The sequence below is a fragment of the Onthophagus taurus genome, chromosome 6, assembly GCF_036711975.1.
Source record: "Onthophagus taurus isolate NC chromosome 6, IU_Otau_3.0, whole genome shotgun sequence".
In the NCBI taxonomy this organism is placed as follows: Eukaryota; Metazoa; Arthropoda; class Insecta; order Coleoptera; family Scarabaeidae; genus Onthophagus; species Onthophagus taurus.
The window spans coordinates 10,640,217-10,666,971 of NC_091971.1; the positions used below are offsets into that span (position 1 = coordinate 10,640,217).

General features: G+C 34.4%; 2 protein-coding genes across 4 annotated transcripts in view; both read right to left on the reverse strand.

The window, feature by feature from the left end:
- Positions 1-2,763: 2,763 nt before the first annotated feature.
- On the reverse strand, positions 2,764-3,655 carry LOC111424295 (fission 1 protein). The gene is made up of 2 exons (XM_023057794.2): positions 3,558-3,655; positions 2,764-3,368 (listed from the first exon to the last, which is right to left on the reverse strand). Exons 1-2 carry the CDS (start codon positions 3,600-3,602, stop codon positions 2,967-2,969), a joined length of 447 nt encoding a protein of 148 aa, XP_022913562.1. The 5' UTR covers positions 3,603-3,655; the 3' UTR covers positions 2,764-2,966.
- A 3,507-nt stretch (positions 3,656-7,162) lies between these two features.
- LOC111424284 (capricious) overlaps positions 7,163-26,755 on the reverse strand; it is a 191,351-nt gene continuing 171,758 nt past the window's right edge. For all 3 annotated transcript variants that reach the window (XM_023057784.2, XM_023057783.2, XM_023057782.2), the window contains one exon: positions 7,163-10,224. In XM_023057784.2, the coding sequence (XP_022913552.1) occupies positions 8,710-10,224 (1,515 nt within the window). In that variant the 3' untranslated portion in view covers positions 7,163-8,709. The remainder of the gene's footprint in view (positions 10,225-26,755) is intronic.

Genomic DNA, 26,755 nt, shown 5'->3' on the forward strand with positions numbered 1-26,755 from the left:
CTAAAGTGTTAATAAGAGTGTCCTCTTTCCAATGAACCAACACGTTTTGAAAAATAACTTTTAGTTTTTGAGAAAACAATATTTGAAGTTTTGATAAAATTTTCGATTTTGTAATTTTCATCGATAACTTTCAAAATTCGTTATAAAATTCATTTCTTGAAGGATCCTTGTGGAAATATCGCCAATTATTAATTAAAGTATCATCTTTTTAATGCAAAAAGCCATTTTGATAAATCACTTTTAGTTCTTGAGAAATAAATGTTTGAAATAATCGACAATTTTTTCGAATTTTGCAATATTCACCGATTAAGTTTTAAAAATTCGTATAAAATCCATTTCTTGGAATATGAGTATAAAAATTTCCCAAAGTGTTAATAAGAGTGTCCTCTTTCCAATGAACCAACACGTTTTGAAAAATAATTTTTAGTTTTTGAGAAAACAACATTTGAAGTTTTCATCAAATTTTCGATGTTGCAATTTTCATCTGTAATTTTCAAAATTCACTATAAAATTAATTTCTTGAAGGATCCTTGTGGAAATATCACCAATTATTAATTAAAGTATCCTCTTTTTAATGCAACAAGCCGTTTTGAAAAATCACTTTTAGTTCTTGAGAAATAAATATTTGAAATAATCCACAATTTTTTCGAATTTTACAATTTTCGCCGATTAAGTTTTAAAAATTCGTATAAAATCCACTTCTTGGAATATGAGTACGAAAATTGCCCAAACTGTTAATAAGAGTGTCCTCTTTCCAATGAACCAATCCGTTTTGAAAAATACCTTTTAGTTTTTGAGAAAACAATATTTGAAGTTTTGATAAAATTTTCGATGTTACAATTTTCATCGATAACTTTCAAAATTCGCTATAAAATTCATTTCTTGAAGGATCCTTATGGAAATATCGCCAGTTATATCGGGATTGAACCAGAAATTTTAAACCATAGATCATTTCTGAACAATTTCTGATATCTCTATTTCCCACACAACGCTAACTCTAGCAATGGATAGTCTGCTAGGCCTATCTCCTTTGCATGGGCATATAGAGAAAGTACCTAGAACTACCATTTACAAATTTAAGCAATATGCTCGAAACTGTTCCGACATGTCCTACCAATGGGCTGCGGAAGACACTATAAGCACTGATATTGTGAGATCACTATTAATGATTAATCTTCGGATCGAAAACGAAAATTCTCTGGTTCAGGCAAATATTTGCATGTTCACAAATGGATTAAGAACGCCGGAAGGGGTTGGGGCAGGAGTATACTACCAGACACTTCGGATTAAGAACCAAAATTAGTAAACATCCTTACATTTTCCAAACAATATTCATTCCAATAACTCGCGAAAATCCCGGGATTCGTCAAACTAAAATGTTTATGTTCATAATTTAGCGACCTACCAAAACATTCCCTTCTAATAAATTCCCAGACGAAATATGCCGGAAAGTCAAAACATCTCTTTCCTTTATTATCTATTCTAAGTACAGCATTTACGTTCATGATTTTCCTAACATTCTTGCGAGTTAAATTAGAAACATTAAGAAAAAAACTATACTTAAATTTAAATATTTGGTGATTTTTTGCAAATATCTTTATGATGAACTAGAAATTTTAAATCATAAATCAATTCTGAAACATCTTTTCTACTAAGTTCAAAAAATTCTGGGATTTCCTGTATATATTTATGTCTTGACCTTCCAAAACATTTCTTGGACTTTATAATTTTTCAATACTTACATAACCTCTTTAAATATTTCGTTATTTGACTCATTTTCAAACATATATCACAACCAATATTTATGAATTCCAAGAAAAACACCCACGAGTTTCCTCGTTAAAGCATTTTCAAGGCGTAAACGCCTTTAAAATCCTTCTTCGCCACCCTTGTGACGTGTTTTTGCTAATATTATTTTGCAACAATGTTAACGAACTTGGCAGAGAAAACGTCGTTACTTGAAGTATGAATTATGACTTCCTGGAACAATGCAACACAAAGTTTTTTTTCCTCAACTGAGTTATAGTTTGTTTAGTTGCAGATTAGACGGCTTTTCGTGGAACATCTTTGGTTTGGGCCACGGCCGTTTAAAACGTGAAATACATAAATATAACGAAGCGCGAGCAATTTTCTTCTAATCAAATTACGCGCTCGTTAAAATGATCCTTTGCCGTGGTACATTTTAAAGCTCTCGGTCTTTTTGATGACGCTCATATAATGTATTAAGGTTACTTGTCGCAGGACGAAATATAATGATAACTAATATACGTACGAGTGTGATTTGTAAGTGTTGGACTATTTAAATTTGTCAACACTTGTGTTTTAGTTTTATGTCTAGGTCAAATTGATTTATACTAAATGGAAAGAAAGAGAAATTAAGTTTATGCGTTTTGTAGAAATTTATTGGATTATTTTTATCTCAAAAACACAAATTAAGTCCATAGTTGACTAATAGTAATTTATGTATGGGATAAATTTGACTAGAGGTGCTATATACATTTCAAACAATTTTCTACATAATTATTTTATTCACTCACAAATTTTTACATAAAATCGATTTATGGATGTGTGACATGATATGAAATGAAAGTTAATTATAGATTACAAAATTTTAATGGTTTAAGCTCAGTTTGAACAATGTGGATAAAAAGAGAAATAGAATGAGTTTTTTATAAAAATTTATTATATACAAAATTAATTTAAAAAACTAGGATCACTAAAATAGGAATATTAGTTACTTATTTAAAATAAATTTTTAATATATCCTTTTTAACAATTAAATTTATTTTAAAATAATTATGAAACAATATTTTCATAAAATAACAAAATAAAAACAATATTTTTTTTTAATAATAATACAATTCTTCCTTTATCAATTAAATAAATCCGTTACAAAGTTCCTTTTGTACAAATAAGAAACTACCAAATCTAAATCTCATTCAAATCATTTTTATTATTCAAATTGACTACTTCTTAGTAGCGGCTACAACTAGTCCAACCACAGCCCCTATAGCCAAAACAGCCCCTGATGTTATTGCTATACCAACTAATCCTTCTTTATCCATTTTCTTCTTAACAATAGCCTCTAAAGCCAAAACTTGTTGGTTTCCAGGTTCAATACTCAAAAACGATCGAATGTAATTTAAAGATCTTGAATATTCTTTCAGTCTCGCACAACCTAAAGCCAAATAATACAAATAATCCCTTTGACCTTCTACGTGAGTTTTGTAAAGCTCCTGTAATAAACCAATCCCTTTCTTAATGTCAGCTGGATATTTACTTCTAACCAGACACCAAGCATATTCAAATTGTGCTTTTGGTGAAACATTATTTTCGTAGAGCTGTTCGTGATATATCCTTTCGAATTTCTAAAACAAAGAGAACGGTTTAAAAAAGCTTTTAACACAATAACAAATAAAATGAATGAGTCATCCTAGAACTGTCAAAATAGTAGTAATTTTGAGGTTATTTTAAGTGTTGTAAATGTTTAACTTTGGAATTAAACTATTTGACGACCTGATAAAGTGTTTAAATGAGTTTTGTTGAGAAAAACTTACTTTTAAGTCTTCCGATGAGACTACTTCTGTCAGAACGTCATCCATTTTTTTCTACAATCGTGATTTAGCGAGACTATGAACCTAAAAACAACGACGAAAATGATTAAAATGACAGATAAAACACGTGTGGCGCAACCTGGTGAATGTTTTATAAACACTTTAGTTCGAAAATTGAAATATAGGTAGTATTCGGTAATGAAAATTATTAGTTTACGTATTTTTACATAGATGGAGATGTTCAAAATTAATTTTTTATAAAGTTACTTTTATTATTAACTTATTCTAGAATAAGATACAACTGCGCAAAAAGTTTACTTTTATCACTCTTATTACGTAAATATGGTGCGATTTGGCTAAATTACATAACTGATAATATGACACATAAACATACAAAATTAGTACTAAAAATAAACTTTTATTAGTTTTAACGATTAGCGTTATCATTTTTTGCGTATAAACATCCAAAGAGTAACACGTTTTAAATTAACTCATTTAATTTAAGGAATTATTAAAATCATTATTAATTAGCGAATGTCATCTTGACGTTTAATATGTATGTACAGTGGCGGAGAAAAGTCTGCATAAAGCATTGAATTTTGAGCGTATCACTTTTTATGTTAGATACATCACTTTATTATTTAATCTAAAACTTCAAAGAGAGGCACTTTCAACCACATCACATTAAAATTCATGTTAAGAGAAAATTTAATGTAATAAGGAAAATGTAATTTTTTTAATGGCGCAGAAAAAATAAACGTCTAAAACACGTTTTGAGCTGAAAAAATAATTTTATAAAAATATACGGCTTATAAGAAAAATATTTCGTTATGGCAGTTAATACAAACACATAACATTTAGATTGAAACTTTTCTTTCAAAGTACTCAACTTGAAATAAGGAAAACATTAAATGTTAGTAAAGGAGAAATTTTAGTTAAGATAAGTTAAATTGTGGCAATTTTAGAACTAGGTCAAAACGATCAACATCTTCAAGATAATATAATTTATAACTTGGGTTCTTATGACGCAGATATTTAATGACATATTCATTCGGTTTACAATTTTTATCTATTTTTTATTTAGTACAATATTTGCCAAAATACTTAAAAATAACTCACCAGAACAAACCAGATATGGAAGCGTTAATCCAATATTTTCTGTATTACGTGTTCTGGGAAACACAAACTTTTAAATATATTAAGTTCACATTACAAAATAAAGTAAATTTTGTGAATTACTGGATTAGAGATTTTTTTCTGGATGGATCTAATGAAGGTGATGAGTTTCGCCAAGATAACGACCTAAAACACAAGGTTTATAAAACATGTATCTAGCTCCTACATAGTTGTCCTGATGTCATAGAACCACCACTTCAACCTTCCTTTGGTTGGAAATTAAGAGTAGGTTTGGTGGAACATAAGTAACTAATTATTGAATAAAGCATTAACGTAACTAAATAAGACAAAAGAGGTGATTATAGCCTCAGGTGATTAGATGTTGGTGTCACTTTTAATAATCTTATTCATTCCCAGCACTTATTATCCAAAAATTAACGCGCTGTGCCTAACCTACAACTATTCAGTCATAAATTACTCCTTTCATAACTTATCAAAATGGAAGGGAGATTTCACCTGATCTTAAAGATGTTCACATGGTCCAGTCGTGTTCCTAGAATGCAAGTAGCAGATGGCAAAAACGGGTTAAGCCCTCATTCCCGGTAACCGGTCATGTGGGGTAATAAGAACAAAGAATGTGCGTTAGCGCTCTAAATTCCTTTTTATAAAATATCAAGTTTTTGATTAAAATTCAGACAAAAAATTAGTGTAGCTGTATAACGAAATCCTAGACTAGACTTTGCAACGCGACCTGCTGGACGATTTTATATATTTATTAATGGTTTTGCTTCAACTGGTTTTGGCTAAACTTGTAGCAACCAGTTATAACTTCCCTAATAAAAATCTAATCTAAAAATCTAGGAGATCTGTATGAAAGACAGAAAATAACGGTTTGGTTCGATGTGAGCAAAGATATCGTAATTAGGCCGTATTTCTTTCAGAACTATAAACACTGCTATTTCGTATATGGGCTATAGACTTAATTTTCCTGCAGCTAAGGGTCACATCTTCTCTAGATACTTCCACTAATTCTAAACTCTTTTTCATGTTCCTGGATGCTTGCGTCATGATGCAACCCTAGTTAAAAGGAGCCCGAAGACCATCAAGGCTACATAACATTTAGTATTTTTGCAACATAACGATATTTACCTACAAAGCAGAGAATTGGATAGATAAGATCTAATAATTAGAGGTGTGTGTTAGAACCTCATTTGATAAATCAGGGGTATCAGAAGAAAATGAGGTTGACTCGTTAGCCATGTTACCCGTGGTTGCTCTAATTCCTTCACAATAACAATCAGAAATTATATTGTGTCAAAACGCAGTTTATATTGTTCCTATCTAACATGTCTGGCTCTAGCAAGATGAGGCGATAGGCTTATAGCCCAAGCATCAATAACACAAACCTCATTTCCAGGTTTTACATATTAATTGTGTCTACACGTCATTATTTCTTGTGAGATTATCTTAAAATACGTACAAACGAACACAAACCCCTCATATTGCAAGAATTCAGCTATTTGCATTGGGAAGAGTGTTTGAAAACATCCTAGATTGCCTCCAGAAATGTATCAATGGTAGCAGTCGTCATATGGATATTGTTTTCCCCTTAACGTTTTAAAAACGACGTTCCTTTCTGCCCAACACTTTATGTGCTGCAGATGCAAACAGAGGCAAGAAATATTGATGGAACCAAAATGTCTACCTAACATAAAAACTTCTGCTGGAACGCTTAATACCAGGAAATGATCATGAATCTTAATAAACGCAAAAAGATGTATTTCTACGAGAAAACAAAAAAAATCTATAACAATTATAGAAAAATGTTTCTGATCATGTTATTTGTGGGATCAGATTTCGCAACTTGTTGTGTTTTCTACTGGAGTGCTTAATGTAAAAGTGATTTCTCATCCATTTTAAGCTTTAGAGGAACTTGAGCGTAACATCTGCACAGAATGTTGGACTAGATGATCCAAAAGTTTACATCAAAAATTAAACATGGGAAGTTTGTTATCAGAAATGTTGTACTAAGCCAAAAAAGTAATCACTTGGTATCGTTCAAAGAGGAGAAATGAATTTGTTGTGATATCAATAGCTCGTTTAGGGATGTAGGGATGTGGGACTTATATTCTGAGAAAAAAATCTTCAAGTTGCTTTGCATAACTGGTGCAAACATTCTCTTTTGCTCACTAATTCTATCAAAATAAAGGAATATTATGAACATTTAAGTATACTGATTATAGTTGGAATATGATAAAATTTGATTTTTGTTGCTAGCAAAAAAGTTGTATGGGATAATTTTAAGGATCTAATTCACAAATCATCTGCTAAATGTGCATTTCCAGCATACTTCGAATTCAAGCTATAATTTGCCAAAGGTTTCTGAAAGATTAGATGGTATTGATTTGAATTAGCTGATTCTATTGAACAGTACTATATGATTTATAAATCATAGAAGGTTATAGACTAAAAGTGTAAATAAAACAAATTAATTAAAGATCAGAAATAATTTTATTTATATGTAAATGGTTACGTTTTATAATATGTACAAAAAACGCTATATTTATATTTACACCGTAAAATCTCTTACTCAGTTTTATTTATTTTTTATTTATACACAAGAACAATGAAAACTGCACACATTCCATAATTTACTATGACTAGTTTCTCGTGTTTTTATGTTTTTTAATGGCCCGTAATATACAATGTTACGATTATCTGTTTATTTCTTGATTTTTCAAAAGTGTTTATTAAAATAAAAAAAAAATTAAAACGATCACAACCACACAAATAGAGAAAATAAAATGTATACGTACAAAATAAATAATAAGTCTCGCGGGGAATGCAATATTTCGAAAAATAAAATGCTTTTCGACGTCTCTCTATCAGTTTTTTTTTTACAAAATAAAAATAAATTTTTATTTTTAATAATTAATATAAATTAATAGCCAAATATATATATTTTTATTTTTTTCTTTTTCGGTATATACACGTATTTATAATTTTACTTTTATAGAAATATTGCATATACGATTTCTTTTCTCCGTTTATTTTTTATTTACAAATCGATTTATTTTTCTTAAGATATTTTCTCTTTGCGAAACTATACAATCGATTATTATAATTAATTTAATTTCGACGAGTGATTTTTTTTTATGAAATTACTTTAATTACAACCATTGTTGTAATTTCATAAAACAAATCTTACCACTTTTTTTTAACTTTTCATTAAGAGGTTTTATATAATATAGTTTTTGTTTAGAATAGTGATGGTTTTAAATACATTTATTTTAAATTTTTAATAAATATAATCGGTTGCTGACAAAGTTTCGTTTTTCTTTTAATGAATAAATTGTTATTTAATCCTTATAAATAACGAATGATTGTGAGTGAAAGTAGTTTAGTTGAGTGTAATAAAAATTCTTTGCTATCTTTAGACAACCTATTATTGGATGTGAAATAATTGGCAGCCGATGAAATTCTTTTCAGCCGTTTGTTTTAAAAATAATGAACCTTTGGTGACAAGTTGAGAAAAGAATACGACAGATGTATCGTTTTCTACTCAAGATTAACGTTTCAACCCAATGATATTTATTTATTTTTAAATGCATTTTTTAAACATCACTATTCTTTATCAATGTATAGACACAGCAAGAAAAATATACTTAGCACTACTGTACAAAACTCTATTTAGTATTTATAAATTTTTTCTTTTTTTTTTTCGTAAAAATCACATATTGGAATGGATTCATTTATTGCTCAGTTTTATATAAGAACCACCCGCGCAAAACATTAAAACGACCGTTCTTAATCGTTTTGGTTAATGTTGGTGCACGTCCCTATGATGGTACTGTTCAAATCCGTTCCGAATTTCATTCTTGGTGGACCTTAACGAGTGCGCTCTGCACGTGTCCCCGGTTATGTAAGTGAAACCAGTGACGGGGAGTGTGCCACCGGGACCTTTCGGGGCCCTACCAGCACGCCGACCTTCACCACCTTCAAGACAAAACACCCCTGAGGCTGGCGTGCTAAGTTCTAGCTACAATTCCGTCACCGGTATCGGCTTCATATGTGATTGAGTGTTCCTCATAATATACTCATCGTCAGAAAATGTTTTTTGGTATTCGTGTTCTTTTCTGCTAATCGCCGCCCTGTTCCATTTATAATCCTTTAAAGCTTCCCGTACCCTTTGTCTGTATCTGAACAAAAATAAACATAAAAGTCCAATGATTACAGCCGCACTTATTCCTAAAGTAACCATGATCGCTTGTTGTTTAGGATCGCTAAATGAGCAACCTAAATCATCCGCACGAAGCATTTTTAACGGCTTATCTTTAAGCTGTAACGGCGACGCACATTGGATGTTGGTTAAATTCTTTTTTAGCAACAATTTATTTAACCACAAAAGCTGACAATCGCAGTGTATCGTATTATCAGTAAGCTCCATAACTTTGAGATCATTCCAAGATAGTAACGACTCCGACACAGTCTTAATAGCGTTAGCCCTTAAAACTAAATGCCGTAAATTAGGTAATCCAACCAAAGAACCCTCCTCCAACATTTGCAACTTCCTATTGCTAGCTAAAATCAAAGTTTCCATATTTAAATTGGTTGAAAAAGCACCTTTTTCAATTTTCTCAAGTTCTTGAGCTCCAGTAATATCCAATTTTCGCAAATTACTCAATCCTTTAAAAGCGTTTGCTTCAATAGTTATAAACTGATTCTGTCCTATCGTCAATTCTTCCAATCTAGGAAGATGAGATAGTTGTGCAGTTGGAATAACACGTAACCTATTATCTGCTAAATTTAAAGTACGTAAACCGACGAGTCCGTGAAAAGCACTTTCACTAATATTCGGTAATCCGGCTCCGTTTAAATCTAAAACGGACAGTTTGCCTAATCCGGCAAACGCGTTACTTTTTAAATCAGTGAATTCGTTTAATCCAATATGAAGTTCAGCCAAGTTACCCATCACTGAAAACGAATGGGTTGGAACCGCACTTAAAAGGTTATCATCTAAATACAGCACCCTTAATGAATGTAAACCGCTAAAAGCGTTTTTATCGATTTTCGAAATTCTATTTTGACCTAAATTTAATTCTTCCAAATTCGGAAGAACATAAAATAGGTCTTTTGGTAATTCATCCAGGAAATTTTCACGGAGATTTAAAACGGTCAACGATTTCAATCCGGTAAAAGTCCTATTATTCACCACAGATAATTTATTCTTATTCAAATGCAACTCTTGTAACTTTTCTTGATCTTTGAAACTTCCCTGTGGGATACTAACGAGATGATTGTTTGACAAATCCAAGTATTGGAGATCTCGGTAAAAATGAAGAGCAGCATCCACCGTTTTTATTTTATTATTTTTCAACACCAACCGCTGTATAGCTGGATTTAGAGCAATTGGAAATACGTCCAATTTACTCTTTTCGCACTCCACGACGAAGGTGTCATCGTTGCACACGCAACCAGCTGGACATCCCAAACTTTGAGTCGACGAGACGAAAATACCAAGAAGAAGTAGCCAAATCATCGTTGTCCAAGTCGTCTAAAATTAAAAAAAAACATTATTAGAATTAATTAAAATCACGCAACTTAACGGAATCCTTCATTAAAGATTTATGGATTTCGATGGTAAGCAGTTTGCTTTAGTACTTTGTACAGTTTGTGCTGCACGAAATGTTTACGATGTTGTTTGCAGACGATCTTTTACGACGTTAAAATGAAAGTTATATTTGACGGTAGGATATTTTTTTGCGCGAAAATTGAAGGGAAAATAAAATATGATGAATAATCGAATAGGTTGATGTAATGAAACGATATTATCGTAGTAAAATTAAAGGTTGTTTTGGCTTTTGGAGTCATAAATCTCGCCTATCCAGACAAAGTTATGTCGCTATAAAGATAAGCGGTGAAACAATGTATAAAAAAGAACCTTGAAGAAACGGAATAAGTTATGTTTTATATTTACTTTTATCGTCATCAATGTGAATAAATTAGTTAAAACGTAAATTTTGGCATAATGCCAGCGTTTAAGTTAAACTTCTTAATCTTGAAGACTCATCAAATTATACAAAATGATAATCTTAAACTTTGTGATTTGAGTTATCCTAAATTAATTCATAATGTGTTAGTCGATGTAATTTGGGTTGATCTGTTTTTCAAGAAGTCTTGGATGTTACATAGTTTAGTGTCTTAACACCGTGGCTTCGCCGTGAATACTGTCATATTGCGTATATTGTACAAGAGAATTGGCTTGAATAATATGTTTTCAATGTTCCAAAATTATCGACTTGTTTTTATCCTTGAATGACGTCCCGATTCTTAAACAGAGTTAGTGCACGTATTGCTAAAACTGTATTCCTCCTACAATAAACCACGAATATTAAAGTGAACAAAGCGACACTGTTTTCTCTTCAATGATATTTCAAATCGCCTCGTAGATCGCTAAGCTTGCCTTATCTTTTTCAGTTCATTTCCATGAACCCGATCTTTATCTTGACAGCCCCAGCAAATTTAAACGATTTCGGAAAAAATAACACGTGGCTTTTCCACCTTGTAAATAGATGTACGATCACAATGACCTGATAAATATTATGATTCTCGTGAAAAAAAAATGTGGCATGGTTTTAATTGGGTTAATTATTATATTGGAATTAGTATTTCTTATTGCTGTCTCTGTATATTGTCATTAACAGTTAATATCTTATTACATCAGGTGGTCAATTTTATTGCCTACTTTGTTATCATGGAAGATACGATTTTTGCTGTTGCAAAAATTTATTAATGTAGAATAACTTTTTGCTATTCCCTTGTAAGCTCGACAGAAGTTAAGCATTATCACCTGTAATATTCTGCCTGCATTTAGTGTGAATCCGCATCACACTTATCTTTCAATTTTTTTTGGAGATAGTCTTTTGAATACTGGTACCTATGGCAATCTTTGACAGTCTATATCCGCCACCCTCAAAAATATGTATGAATAAGCGGCCTTTCACATCAAAATAGATGAGGATACAAAAACAGAGAAAGTTCCTCTTGATAAAAGCATTCGGCATGGTGACACTATTTGGCCAAGTTATTCTCTTTGGCTTTGCAAAATGTATTTAAACATTGGATTATGAAAATATGGATTTGAATGTGAATAGTGTACATTTGAATCACTTAAGGTTCGCAGGTGATGTGGTACTGGTCAGTTCAGACATGGTAAAGCTGGAAAACATGTTACAAGATCTAAAAGACCACTGAAAGAAGATACGTCTAAAAGTGAACATGCATAAAACCAAAATAATGATGTTACCATTGACAATGTCTCCTTAGAGATATATGTAAGGCAATACATATATCTTGGTCACACTATTAAAATTGGCAAAGAAAATCATACAGCCGAAATAAAGTGACGGATTCAACTATCATGACAGCATTAGATGTCATAACTTAGTTTTATACTGATAAATAAAGAATGCTGCTAGTGGCTACATAATTAATTGAAACCATGGTCTTGATAAGTAAAACTGCAAAACAGCATAGTGTAACCCAAAGAGCGATGGAACGAGCAATGTTGGGAGTCACTGTGAGAGACAAGCTCATTCGCAAAACAATATAGGTAACATATGTTAAGAAAACACAAAAAATAGACACTAAAAATTATCTTTTGGAGACCACAAGAAACTAACTAGATGAGGTTCAGGAAGACCACGAAAGAGATGGATTGATGATGTGAAGGGTGATCGCCATAAAACGATATATTTTCGCCCAAATAAGTGTAATCTCTTACTTATTCTATCATGTAGCCGTTCATTTTTAGTTTACATCTACTCAATTCTCTAGCTATCACCATAGTTTTTGATTTGGTAATTATCTCCATGTGACTTTTTCACCACGTATTCTAACAGCCTGTAATAGCCATTGTTTAGAGCATACTTTTAGGCAAATTATATGCAAATCAAAGTTTAATGTAAATGTTATCAAGATGTCCTTTAATGATTCCAAATGAAGATATCACGAAAATGTCTCTATAACTATGTTTCGCTATATCTCTCTAGTAAGAGATTAGCTGAGACTGAGGACCTCTAACTCTTCGTATGTCCGGAGAACACCCATAATGAGTGAACTCGGTTTACGTATGACCCCACGATAGCTGATGTAAAATAGATTTCCCATATCAATATCTAAAGATGACAAAGATATTGGAGAATTGGATCGATAAATAATCGCAATACTTTTGAATAACTTTAAATATTTATCAATAAATAACAAGCTTAATGTTCTGAGTTAGCAAATTTTTTCAATAAAAATTGTATTTGATTTTAGCTGAATTTGTTGTCGGTGCAAATTTATTTTATACCCACAATCCGATGTTTACAAAGTACTCAATGCGTAATACAACAAAATGCTCTAAATAGCGATAGATAGCGTGCTCGAAACTAATAAAACGTTTATTGCCGTGCGAGTAAATACAGGTGTTTGAAGATCTGTTCGGTTTTGCACAGTTGTTAATCGGAAGTGCTTATCTATCTTGTTGAGGATTCGAATAATTCTTATTTGCAATGAGATTAAGACGTAGTTTAAATTTTGCCCGCATTTTTAACAAATGCGGGTAATTATTTTCTTTTAAAGGAAAAGTTATTTTTTATCATATCAATTTTAACCCCGCATGGGAAAAAAACAAAAAAAAATCCGGAACGAAACTAAACCTTTATTTCTTGTTAAAAAAGATTGGTAAGCGTGAGTTTCCCCCGACAATCGCGCTTCCGAGCTTTCGCCCCCGAAGTTCTTACCGGCCCTCAGGGGCACATTACACAGATTGCCGAAGGGCTACGCACCCCTACGGAAAGGAACCCCAGAATAGAAATTATAATGATTTTGTTCGGGGCAGTGTTGTAGTAACGACTTTGGCGCTTTCGCTAGACGCACTCGCACGCAAAATTGAAAACGGGGTCAGTGGACTGGCAGAATCCGATCTGACAGCGTCTTGTGTACTTTTCGGTGAGAGCTTATTTAGAACTCATCAAATGCAAATACACATACGAAACCCCAAACCAGACTAAACAATAATTAAACTAAAACCACAGTGAAATGTAATTTAAATAATTATTAACAGCAAAATAAATACTGCGTTGTGTAGAGCTAAAAGCTTTTTTGTTAATAAGTAAGTAAATTTAGATCGTTTTCGATGTTTGTTGTATAATTGAACAGCCGATGTATGAAATTCCGAACACCGTGTTTACATTTTCCTTCCTCTTATAGTTTGATTTATGTTGTCGAGTCGCGGTCGGTATCGTGAGAGTACAGCTTCCGCTGCTCTAAGCATTCTTAGCAGGTTACGCCAAGTCGGAAATCAAGGACAAGACAAAGTTTCTCCTCAACTATACGAAAGCGGTAATCTATAAATAAACGCGCGGCGAACGTAGTCGCTTCGTCCCCGATTTTATTGCTTCATTATTATGGGTATTGTGCCGATTGTCTTTCTAGGAAGCGATAGATCGTTGTCGTCGCCGTCGTCCAGAAGGCCAAGTTACGTAACGCGATAACACGATTGAACTGAGTCTTCACCGACGTGTGTCTTATATGTTAACTTCTTGAAATGCTTGAAGGGAAAGGAAAAAATATGTTAAGTATGGCGAAAGAAAGTGGATGAAACTTTTGTATAATTGGACTAAGCGATATTTTACCGTTTTTAGAGATTTTCATGCTGTCTGGTAGATAAAGGTGTAACTTATCTTAGAAAAAATGCAGTATACCGAAAGACCTAAAATACAAAATATGTAACTGAAGAACTAACACAAGACTTAGAACTAGAATCATTCGGGTATAGTTCTCGGTCTAGTGTTAGTTCTAGTGACAGTGGTAGGTAGTGCTAGTTAGCATAAGATATTACTATGTTGCTATATTACTATATTACTATTTTTATTGAACTAAAACTAGAACGAGAACTAGAAACATTCGGGGTTAGTAGTGACAAAAACTTTCAGTTGGCAATGTTAACTTTAATTTTTTTATTATATTCGTAATCTTCATAAAATAACCTTTAAAGTGAGTCCAAACTTGACGCATTTATCTCAAAAAAAAAAAACAAAAAGTTCGAACTTTCAACTTTTAATTTTGACATATTTGTCAACTTTATAAAAAATCCTTTAAAATGAGTCCAAACTCGACATATTTGACAGATTTGAGATAAGTGTGTCATCTTTGGACTCATTTTAAAGGTTTATTAATGCAGATGACAAATATGTCAAAATTGACGTTGACATTCTTAACCGGAAGTTGACCATTTGTACTCATTTTAATCCTTTGTGTCCCAAAAAGTCAAAAATTTTGAAACTTTGTAACAGAATTAAAACGCTATCAAAATACACTCAGTAAAGGCCTTTGGAATCAATTTTAGCAAAATATGCAATCCCTCCATTCCAGGGGATAATGGTACTTGAGAGGTACCATTGGTACCTCTTCAGTGGTACCATCAGGCATTAAAATATAATTTAGTGATGTTGCAGACCTGTAGCTACAAAACGACGAAAATCTGAGAGAATATTGAGAGAAAACATATTGAGCAAAAACTAAGTGTCAAAAAAGATGCTAATTCAAAAATTCCTGAAAGCCGTATTTATTGAAATTAAGGAATAAGACTTATTCTAAATTAAAGCTCAATGATTTCTCTTTAAAATGATGTATAATAATTGTTGGGTTGCATTGGAAAAATATTGAGAAAAAAAATGTTGAAATAAAACTTACATTTTTATATAATCTAAAAATGTCAAAAAAGATGCTAATTTAAAAATGCCTGAAACCCATATTTATTGAAATTAAGGAATGAAACTTATTTTAAATAAAAGTTTAAAGCTTTCTCTTTAAAATGATGTATAATAATGGTTGTGTTGGATCACAAAAATGTGGAGAAAAAAAATGTTGAAATTAAACTTACATTTTCGTATAACCTAAAAATGTCAAAAAAGATGCAAATTTAAAAATTCCTGAAATCCGTATTTATTAAAATTAAGGAATGAAACTTATTCTAAATTAAAGCTCAAAGCTTTCTCTTTAAAGTGATGTATAATAATTGTTGGGTTGCATTGGAAAAATATTGAGAAAAGAAATGTTGAAACAAAACTTACATTTTCGTATAACCTAAAAGTATCAAAAAAGATGCTAATTTAAAAATTCCTGGAAGCCGTGTTTATTGAAATTAAGGAATGAAACTTATTCTAAATTAAAGCTCAAAGCTTTCTCTTTAAAATGATGTATAATAATTGTTGGGTTGCATTGGAAAAATATTGAGAAAGACAATGTTGAAATAAAACTTACATTTTCGTATAACCTAAAAGTGTCAAAAAAGATGCTAATTTAAAAATGCCTGAAAGCCGTGTTTATTGGAATTAAGGAATGAGACTTATTTTAAATTAAAGCTCAATGCTTTCTTTTTAAAATGATTAAAAATGATTGTTTAAATCTACCGGTACTTTAAAGTACTATCGGAACACAACGGATTAAAGGATTTTTAATGAAGATTACAAATATGTCAAAATTGAGGTTGACATTTTAAACCTGAAGTTAATTATCATATAATAGAAGTTTTATAACTGAAGTTAATTTAGTGTTAGTCACTTTTCCACACTTTCTTTTTATTTTTAACGTTTTTTTTGGTCATTTCACATTAATTAATAAAAATCGTCGATTCTTAAGCCACATGATGATTCTTGAATTTTTCCGAAGTTTAACAAACACCCTGTGACTGTGATCGTTGTCATCAGTGTTCTGTGATAAAAATGGATAGGCATCAAACAATTTTCAATAGTTTGAGCCAGTCTATTCTGAGAAGTCTTATATTTTTAGAGAGATGAAAACGAAAATCCCGTTTTTCTCAACATTAGTATTTGTCGTTTAGTCAAGTGATGCATAACGCGGTATAATTGAAAGTTAAAATAGCAATCCCATTTAGGATTTCTGAATCAACTCAACGTTGTTATAAAAAATTTAGAATTCCCACGAAAGCTGCATTTCCTGTTCCACGTGCAAATATGATATATGTATGTAAATAAAGGTGTTATAAAAACGTTCAACGGGGGAATTCAAGGAAACCCGTGTGCTCTTCGAGTTCTGAGGGAACGATTGAACCTGGTGAATTTTATAAATACATAAAAGAAAAAATCGAGATATATATATATATATTGTTTATAATATACGCAGCAGAAAACGGTCCCCGGTGTGTGGATGACAACAAAGAGGGCTTAACATATAAACGGCCCGTGGGGTGTTAGTAAAAAAAAACGTGGTGAGAGAGATGATGTAAATTGGGCAGTGTGGTTTTTGAAAGTAAAATGGCCGCTATCTGGGGAAATCTACGGACGCCCAAGGCGGCCAAGATATATGAATACGTTATGCGAGATGGGATCACGTTTAACTCAGGATTTCTTTTTATTTTATTTTTATCATAAAATGCGCCGTCGGGATGTGTTGCTAAATAAAAAAGGCGGAAATGACGAAGAAACACCCCAATTTTATCCCTCAATCTTGTCATATACTATCTTTATTATTTATATAGATCAACTATACTAGAATGTCTAAATAACAATGTGACGACTTTTAACGAATAAAGTTTGTGAGTTCGAAGGGAGGAAATGCGGTTCGGTAGTTTTGGCCAACCACCCCAAATATCACCAGACCGAAAACCACGATCTCTATCGGTCTGTGCCGTCAGGCGGATGTGTGAAATATGAGGGCGCAGTCGGCAAGAATCCATTACGAACGGGCAGACTCAAAGAGCGGACTCTTTGTTTGTGCTTTTACGACTCCTCCACGGCGAGTTCTGGGATGTTGCGTAATTTTACTTTATACCCGTTGCCTTAACTGCTTCCACCTCGGGTTTGCACGTTTTACTGCCGACGGTGTATCACGCCGAATAACTCCCATATCCGTTTTACACGTCGCTATACCTGAAAATATTACATCACCAAGCTACAAGACGATTCTAAGAAAACTAAAATTACAAACTATCCCAGCAAGCTTATATTTTTAGATTCACCCAAAAATTTATTTCTATGACTGATTAAAAGTTGTCGTGGAGTAAAGCGAGGTCATCAAATGCGGTCCCATTTAGAAGTTTTTTCGTTTTCAGGCGAGCGAAGCTTTGAACGAAATGCACATTTGATGTCGACGGTGTGAATTGGACCTAAGCTCGCCGCAGTCTAGCGGATAAATTCCAATTAACCGCCTACATGGAACAGCAGGGCGTCGCGACGCCACGTGGCTTGAGATCCAATTGCTCCAGACGATGACTCTCCTGAACAACACGATCGAGAATAAAGTTCCATCACGGATTAAGCACGCCGGAGGAATGATCTTGAAGCTCTCCTCGTTTCCATATCGCATCTGCATCTAAATTAAATCTTCACCATTCAGAACGAAAACCACGTTTAGATCCTTCTCAATAAAAAAAATCCATCTCAGATATATACCCACAACTAGAGAATGTCTCCAACAAAATTTAAAAATCATTTTCAAAGAAATATAGAATCGTTTCAAAGAAAATTGAAAAGGGAATAATAAAACCAATAATCATTTGCGTAATCCTTATTCACCCTTTTTATCAACGAGGGGAAGTTTTATCCCTCGCCTATAATTATTTTGACCGTTGCTGTCACGGGACGTTCGGTTTAAAAAGGGTGACCAATTAAATGGGATGGATGTGCTCTATATCGAAGCACGGCGTTGTTGCCTGTGCAGTTTTCAGCGTTGCAGTGATCTGTAGCGCGCGGAACTATCCCGGATGGGTGTGTTCTAGGACGATAAATAAAGTAAATGGCGCAAATAAATCCGCTTATTTACTACGAGCCCAAATGGGACCGTTAAGGCACGTTTTCTTATCGTCACTGATATGGCATCGATGTATCTCTATGTTCACGGTACCACAACAGATGTCATCCCTTAAATGGTATCTTAATGTATCCATCTAGGTGTCCTTTTTATTGATTTTTTTTGTTCAATTAGAATTAACTATTTTCTAATCCACTCAATCTCCATCGCAATTTCCGTCCTTCACACCCTATTTTAACCGCAAAAAGGATCCATTTCCAGTGCACGTCGTTTCGGTCGTTGTGGGTGTGGACACTTGAAATTTTCCATCGGGAATGTTTTCGAGTCGCACGTTATAAATTGAATCACTTAGCCTCCATCGTGGCCACTCGAGTGGCGTTCCACCGACGACATGACCTATTTCTGTGCCGCCCGCACATTACTTATTGAAGAGAGGGATTTATCCTCGTGGGTCCTTCTTCTATCGGCAACGTCCAATACTCCGCGACGCTGGTCGATTTAACGGGCGTGGACGTGCAAAAACTACCACTTTATCGTACCGGAAACCGAACCATTTATATCGCCGCCGTAATTGCATTTAAATCTAATATTCAACAGCTCGCTGAAAGAATACTGGCGCCGGATTAAAAATGAATTATTATTCTTATTTCCTGTGAGAGTGATGAGTTTTTTATAAACTACGTGTCAAAAAAATTGCAATAAGAGCGGAATAAAATTTTTACAAGCAATTTGTATTTCTTTTAGTAATGAATCATAATAATTGAAAAAAAAAACAACAATTTATGCCAATAAAATGTCTAACTCTACGAGGTATACTTGGAATGAGATGAGCAATGGTATCTTCATTCTCTTGTGGAATCTTATATCAGGTTTGCTGTAGATGATGACGAAGTTTCTGCAAGGTGTTTGTTGCTTGTGGTAAACGCCCATCCCTTATACAGGGTGTTAGGTAAACATGCGGCAAAAATTCTAGAGGTTATTCCTTAGCCTATACTAAGAATATTTTGTTTAGGAGATACAAGGTGAACAAAATTTACGACAGTAACAACATTTTATTGTCAAAAAGTACATGTAAAGTTGCACAATCTACAATAAATGTTGGAAATGACTTCCTCCAGCCTGAATACAAGCATTTAATCTTCTCGTCATTGGCTGCCGAACTCTTTTAAACACACCAGGGTCGTTTGTCACACCCAGCAATTATTCGATTTCGCAAATAGTCTAAATTCTCCACTGGAGTAGCGTAAATTAACGACTTTAGGGATCCTCAGAAAAAATAATCCAGCAGGTTTAAGTCTGGGGATCGAGCATGCCATGCGTGTGGCCCACCTCGACCAATCCAGCGATTTCCGTATTTGCTGTTAAAAAATTACGAGTAACCGAACTAAAATGTGGTGGTGCACCATCGTGCATAAATCACATTGCAATTCTTGTCGCGTATGGTATATCCTCCAGAAAGTCAGGCAACGTTTCTGCCAAAAAGTTGCGATACACCACGCCAGTAAGTCTTCCTGGTAGAAATACAGGTCTAATTAGACAATCATCCACAATTCCAACCCAAACATTCAAGGAGAATTGATGTTAAAAATGATCTTCACATACCTCATACGGATTTTCATCTGCCCACATATGATTATTATGAAAATTCCTTATTGTATTTCTTGAGAAACTGGCTTCATCGGTAAAAAGAATCTGTGTCAGGAATAGAGGAATGCGAACTAATGTTTGCAATATCCATTGACATAATGCAATACGTGGAGGGAAATCAGTGCTTGAACGCGTTGAATGTGGTATGGATACAACAAATTGTCCTTACGAATTTTCCAAACTGTCTAATGACTAACAAAGTATTTGCCATTCTTCGCGTAGAACTACCAGGATCTTAATCTATCATGTCCAGCACATTCTGTTCCAATTGTACCGTTCTTGCAGTCATTGATCTTCCTGGCCCTCCACTTCGTTTTAATGATCCTGTTTCACGATGATGTTTTCGACGATTTTTCAGTCAGGGACATTACGGGAAGGAAATCGTTGGATGTACAATCGTCTAGCCTCTGATGAGTTGCCATCTGCAAGTCCATACATAAAATGCATGTCAATCATCTCGGCGTTCGTATAAATCATAATAGAGTAGGTACTACACTAACTGTTAAAGACAAGCCAAACAGCCAAACGTCACTCAATCTGACATGCTCGATCTGATTTAAATCCGGAGGCTCTACTACTTCTTCATGTAGGAAATTTTGACAGATGTGGGCGATATGAAATCGGGGGTTATCCTGCTAGAACATGATGTCAGGGCATTCGCTTAGACTGGGTGCTATAAAACCACGTGGATGTATCGGTGTGCCTTTAAACTGCGCTTATAGACCATGACTTATACCTCAATGATATGGCACCCCATACCATAATACCAAGTGTTTGGCTACGGAATCTTCTTACCATTACTCGTCGATCATTTTGCTAAAAAGATTCGTCGCTAAACGTTATGTGATCCCATCATTGTTTTGTCACGTTGTGTTAAAAAAAGATGTCGTCGTAAAACTCGGTACGAGTGGAGATTGAAAGGTGAAATTCGTCGGTATACAGTTCCTCCTTCAGGATCTCCACGTTGGTTATGTTTTTCAGAACACGCAGTTCATGCTGGAAGCACTGTTGAAGGGTTTCGATTCAATCTTCGCCCTCTTTCAAAGTCAGACATTTGATTAAACCGCGGTCTTCTACCAATTCTAGACATTTACTTTGTGGTACAGTTTCTTTTTAACCATTTAAAAACTTGCAATTCTTTGTGTATCGATATGATGTTTTTATCACCAACTTTTTACATGCATCTAGTAGTTTTGTTAAGATTCCAGCTTGATGACTCATCTTTTTCGAGATGTTACGATTTTTTGGCATGTAGTGTATTTTAGATATCAAAAACTGATTTGTTTATTAAAAAGAAGAATTAAAAATTAAAAATTGTCTTTGCATTTCTCTTATTGCAAGTATCCTGTTTGTTACGAGCTTCGTTTCCTCCATTAGTTTTCATTGGGTTCAAAGAAAACTCGTTTATGTGATTATGCAAAGCTGTATAATTGTTAATTTCCTGTGATTTGATATAACATGAAGATTCGTTGAAATGATTTGATTAGTTAGTGAGATACAACTTGATAATTAATGTGATGTATGTGAAAGGAAATCACACGGGAATGTGTTAATACGCTCTTTCCGCTTTCAAGCAATTAGTTTTATTTGTACACCTTATTTTGGAGTTTTATTAATGGTTTCTTGTATACATATACTACCTTACGCAATGTCATGTTCATTAACACAGGTATCCAAACTGGTCTCTCTCACATATTACTTTCATTTATAAACATCTTAAAACAGGTTGCTTATTAAAACTTATTTGAAATGCTATAAATATTAATCAAAATAAATACGTTAATAAATAGGTTGCTAACTTGAAAAGTTTGAGTAACAAAAATTGGACGATCTGCCGAACCAGAAGCGGTAATTACCATAAAACTTTTCCCTTATATTTATCGATCCCTTCCCATTACTTGGAACCCCAACGGCTGAACAATAGGAAGTCTGAAGGGATATTCAACTTAACCCCCTCATAAAATATGGCACCCCTACGTCTGATATCCTCACCCTCGCGTACTTGGCGTAAAAAGGAACCTTGTCGGGGTGAGGAGAGTGTAATTATTGGAAAAATTTACGCCCCGTAGGGTGCAAACAAACGTCTTGGCGTTTTCTCCGCGATACTTGAGGGAATCAAAATCCCTTGCGGATAACCGCCCTTCGAGGGAGGGAGCGTAAATTATCGACGTAATCCGGACCGTCAGAATTTGATTAATATAAACGTCGCCGGCAGCACCCCGCGTATCCTGTTTCGTCGTTTGGATTTTCTCGGAGCGTTATTGGTCGATTAGACACCCCGAATTTAAAGTTCCATTTAAGACCCTTTAAGAGCAATCATCGAATATCGACGCCCTATTACTCCGAAAGAAAATCTTAGGGCGATGAAACGAGACAAAGAAAATCCAAAATGATTGAATTATGCTGTCGGGTCGGTTGCAATGACCGTTTCTTCACTATAAGAACGTTCAAGGGCAAATCAATTTACAATAATTAAAGTCTTGTAAAGGAAACGTAGTTATACCGCTTGTACGACCGATTGAACCGACATACCATTCTTAGAGAGAAACTATTTAGACACAGATTTATCGATGTTCATTTCAAACGGTGTGTAATCAATAAAGGATTATATATCACAAATAAAACGAGAATTATTATACAAGAGCTATAATATCCGACAGGGTAGAATTATTTAACAATTAAGTTGATGTTATTAAGCGGTTCCTTAAACCATTATTACAGTGTCAACTAGTTCTTGGTGTAATAAATTTGTGTCTCGAATTAGACGACAGTATCGATCGTAAGACCCAACTGCAATGAGAAATTTTTAAATAATATTTTCCCGTCCCGTTAAAAACTACTTTAGAAACCTCTTAGCAAGGCAACAGTACAAGCGGATTAAGTAATTGGATTAGCGCGGGATCCTCTAAATTCTTTAATTTCTTAATTACGGCGGCGGCTGCAAAGTCTCCTTCCTTGAAACGTCGTTTCCGCTCTTCACAATTACTGTTCCCGCCGTGTTGCCGTTAATTTTTTCGCCACGCAACGTTGCCGAAACACCACCATCCAAGTAATGGCCACTATTATTAACACTATTAACACCACCCTTATACTCTAACGTCGACGTTGCCCAGTTCTCCTCCTTTTGGGGAGAGGATTAAACGTTCTCACTTTCGATATTGTGTGGGGCCACCCGGCGAGCTCCGATCCCATTGTTCTTATTCAAATCGTGGCCATTCCGAGGCGCGGAGCGCGAAGAATGCTTATGCCGTGCTTAGGATGAGATATGAATATTCATAGTAGGGTGAATAGAATTCAATAAGTGGAAGCATAAAGTTCTGCCAAGTAGATGTTGGCCCAGGAAATAAAACGTGATTAAATCAGAAGGAAACTGCTGACTATGAGTATTGTTGTCTTCGTTTGGGCTAAACAATTGCACTTAAACCATATTGTTGGGTAATTTAAATAAGAAATAATAGATTATTTAGGGTGGTAGTTATTTATAGACTTGTTTTACATTCTTTTACATCAAGTTCATGGTGGCCCCTTTTCTTTTTACAAATAGTTTTTCTACTAGAACGATTTTCTCTACAGGTAAGGTTTCACCAAGATAACGATCTCGTTTTCTTTTTTTTACATCTCGTCCGATTTTATCGTTGCGTCGGCCGTATAAGTAGTTTTTCAGCAATTACACGATTACCGGTAATCGTGGTGTGGCACGTTGTCGCTGGTCGGAGAACCGAGTCCAAGCTGAACGATACCGACGGTTAATATGCAAATGAACCTGAATATCATTAAGGTTTTCTGTTATAAATTTCGGAAGCGGTTTAATCGTTTCCAATCACGCCACGACCGTCACAAAGTTTAAATCCCGAATAAAGAAAGCGAGATTTAATAAAACGACGTTCGTTAACCGTATTGCCCAGCTGTGTTTGTAAGGTTTATAATTAGCTTTAGGTTTTTACTGCTACTTTGGACACATGTGAGAACTAGGAGAACCAACGAGCGTTAAAGAACGGGTTCCAGGAGGTCTGGTGATGTGTGTATGTTACAAGGAGATCCCTAGGGACCGTAATAGGTCTTTTCCTTCGGGGGGTATCACGACTTTGCCTTTAAACGTCGACATTTAACGATCGTTGCCTATGAAAGAGAAAGTGACGTTTATAGATGCTCGGTGTGGATCCTGGTCATTTACAAGCCGATGTTTAATATTCCGATGTCATTGACAAATGTGAATCTCCAAAGTGAATTAATATCTATTGAATTTGCTCATTAATCACCGTCGTACAAGAGCGGCAATTGTTTTACTTATCGGGTGAAGTTACTTTTTTATTTAGTTGCGGATATGCGTGCTACGGGGAACTACACACGTGCTATAGATTGGACACGCACGTGTTGGTACCAGCGCTCGAACATATCGAAAAAGGGGAAAGAGATTTAAGGCCTTCCTTCCACCGAGTTCTCATGTGACGAGTAATTTCCTGGTGTGTATATCGTTTAGGATCGAGCTGTATAAAAAGGTTCTCGGAGCTGAATAAGGGATATGCGCATGATATTATCGTAGTTTAGCGTGTTCCACTTTTTTGCGTGGATGTTGATGGAACGTATAAGTATTAGCTTGAAATATTGTATCGCTCACCGTATGAGGTAAAGTTACAAGTAGATCAAAAAGTAAGATTTTGCGGCGGAGTAATTAACTGCTCCACAGCTCCAAAGTTGAACCTTGATAAGTTCAAATTTATGTACAGCTTTATGTTACCAACCTGGTCTCACTAATGAATGTAAAACATGAACTTGTTTTTATCGAAAAAAATTAAACAAGACTTTGAAAAAATTATACACTGTACATATGCAACCATTATCACACTGAATATATCTGAATACGCAAATCACGTATTGCAATACCAGTACTGTGATATTGGTTGCATACTTACAATGATGACGTCTGGTACGATAATTAATTAACACACTGTACTAAGAAACATTTCTTACTTAGAAATTATAGCTAACAATTCCTTATGCTGCCTTGATAATAAATGGAACATCTTAGTGCGAAGTGCAAACGTAAATAAATTTGGGTTTCAGAGGTTGTCCAGATATTAATTAGGATTCAGCCTTTACTAATGGCGTTGGGCCGCAGAGGGACGACGTAGGTTTCTCGAACACATGGCGTTGTTCTGAAGCGTCGCGACGCGACCCAAGTTCCCAAAACCGAGAGAACCACGCCCTTTTTGCCAACGACCAACTTTGCACGTTACGCTCTCGGATTTTCGGTGTGGTATGTGTTTCACAAAGGTGCCGTTGAGTGACCGCACCGTTTACGTCGTCCCAACGGGTTCCAACTGGACCCCAGAATTACCGACCCAAGTTTCAAGGGACGAACTTTTGATGAATCCATAACACGGTGTCCACAACATGCAAATATGCGGGAATTATTCGACTCGTTTGCCACGTTTTGCTACCCCAATGATCTCGTGAATTTCAAACTTTCTCACCGCTAACAATATTTTGTGCATAAAGCAGCATTAAAACTATATCATATGGAAAAACTTCAAATCAACGAAAGATTTTACAAATTTGAATTTCTTTATTGACCTGTATATAAACACGTTAGTAAGAATTTAATCCATTCCAGTTTATGTTATCTACATAAATCTCAGTTTAGAGTTTCACGACAAACTATTTCTGATAAATGTACATAAAGTTCAAGAACTAACGCCGCGAATGGAAAAGGAGAGGTAATTAACCATTTCAAGAAACGGCAAATAAATCTGTATTTCCCTGGAGACAGCATTTCTCTACCTTGTAAACACACGTTCCTTATTTAGCTTTAAAACCATGTCCATAATAAACATTACGACTTAGAAGTTATTTCAAGCGTTCCACCGTGATGTTCTTTAAAAATTTTAACTATAGAGATATGAATGTGGTTACGGGAGTAGTCTATTCGTAGATAATTACTGCCTAGTTGGCGAATTTTAATTTCCGGCAACCTTTTCGGTCTTCCGCTTCGAAAAATTTGTTCCCGAATCTACTCGATCATTTTTATGCAAATTTCTCGTCCGGAGCGTAGCCATAAATTAAGTTGGTATAGAAAAATAATTTACCGTAAATCAACTTGTGCGTGTAACGAGTAAATAGGGAAATAATAGAAAATTGCACATACATATTTATGAGTCTTGTCCATAGTTCTGGTTGTACAGTCTATACTCGTTTCAATCCAGTTTTTTATACTTTGTTGGTTCCCCAATTTCGATCCCACTTTCCGAAATTGAAAACGCCCGCCGATAAATTACTCCCATCGAAAGTTACCGTGATTTAGTGCGGGGCAGAGGCAACAGAGAATCTGAATACTAGCCTGGTAAATATTTAACATGTCGATATGTGCAACGTTTTGCTCGTGCACGTTTGACCATGGACAGATATCTACCAACAAGATTACTTAGTCGATGAGTAATATAAAAGGGAACTACAAATCCTTGTTATTGCGCAATAATGTTTACTGGAAACGTTTATTTTACGAGACCACAAACCTATTGCTTTCCACATATGTATGTTCAATCTGCGCACAACAAAAAAAACGAAACAATCCAAGGTTGCTGTGAAGCAACTCATTACCATTACGAACACATGAAACGAAA

Coding starts and splice junctions, on each gene's coding strand:
- LOC111424295 (XM_023057794.2), bottom strand. CDS start 3,602: ATGGATGACGTTCTGACAGAAGTAGTCTCATCGGAAGACTTAAAA. Junction 3,369..3,557: donor TCTCATCGGAAGACTTAAAA/GTAAGTTTTTCT, acceptor TCTTTGTTTTAG/AAATTCGAAAGGATATATCA.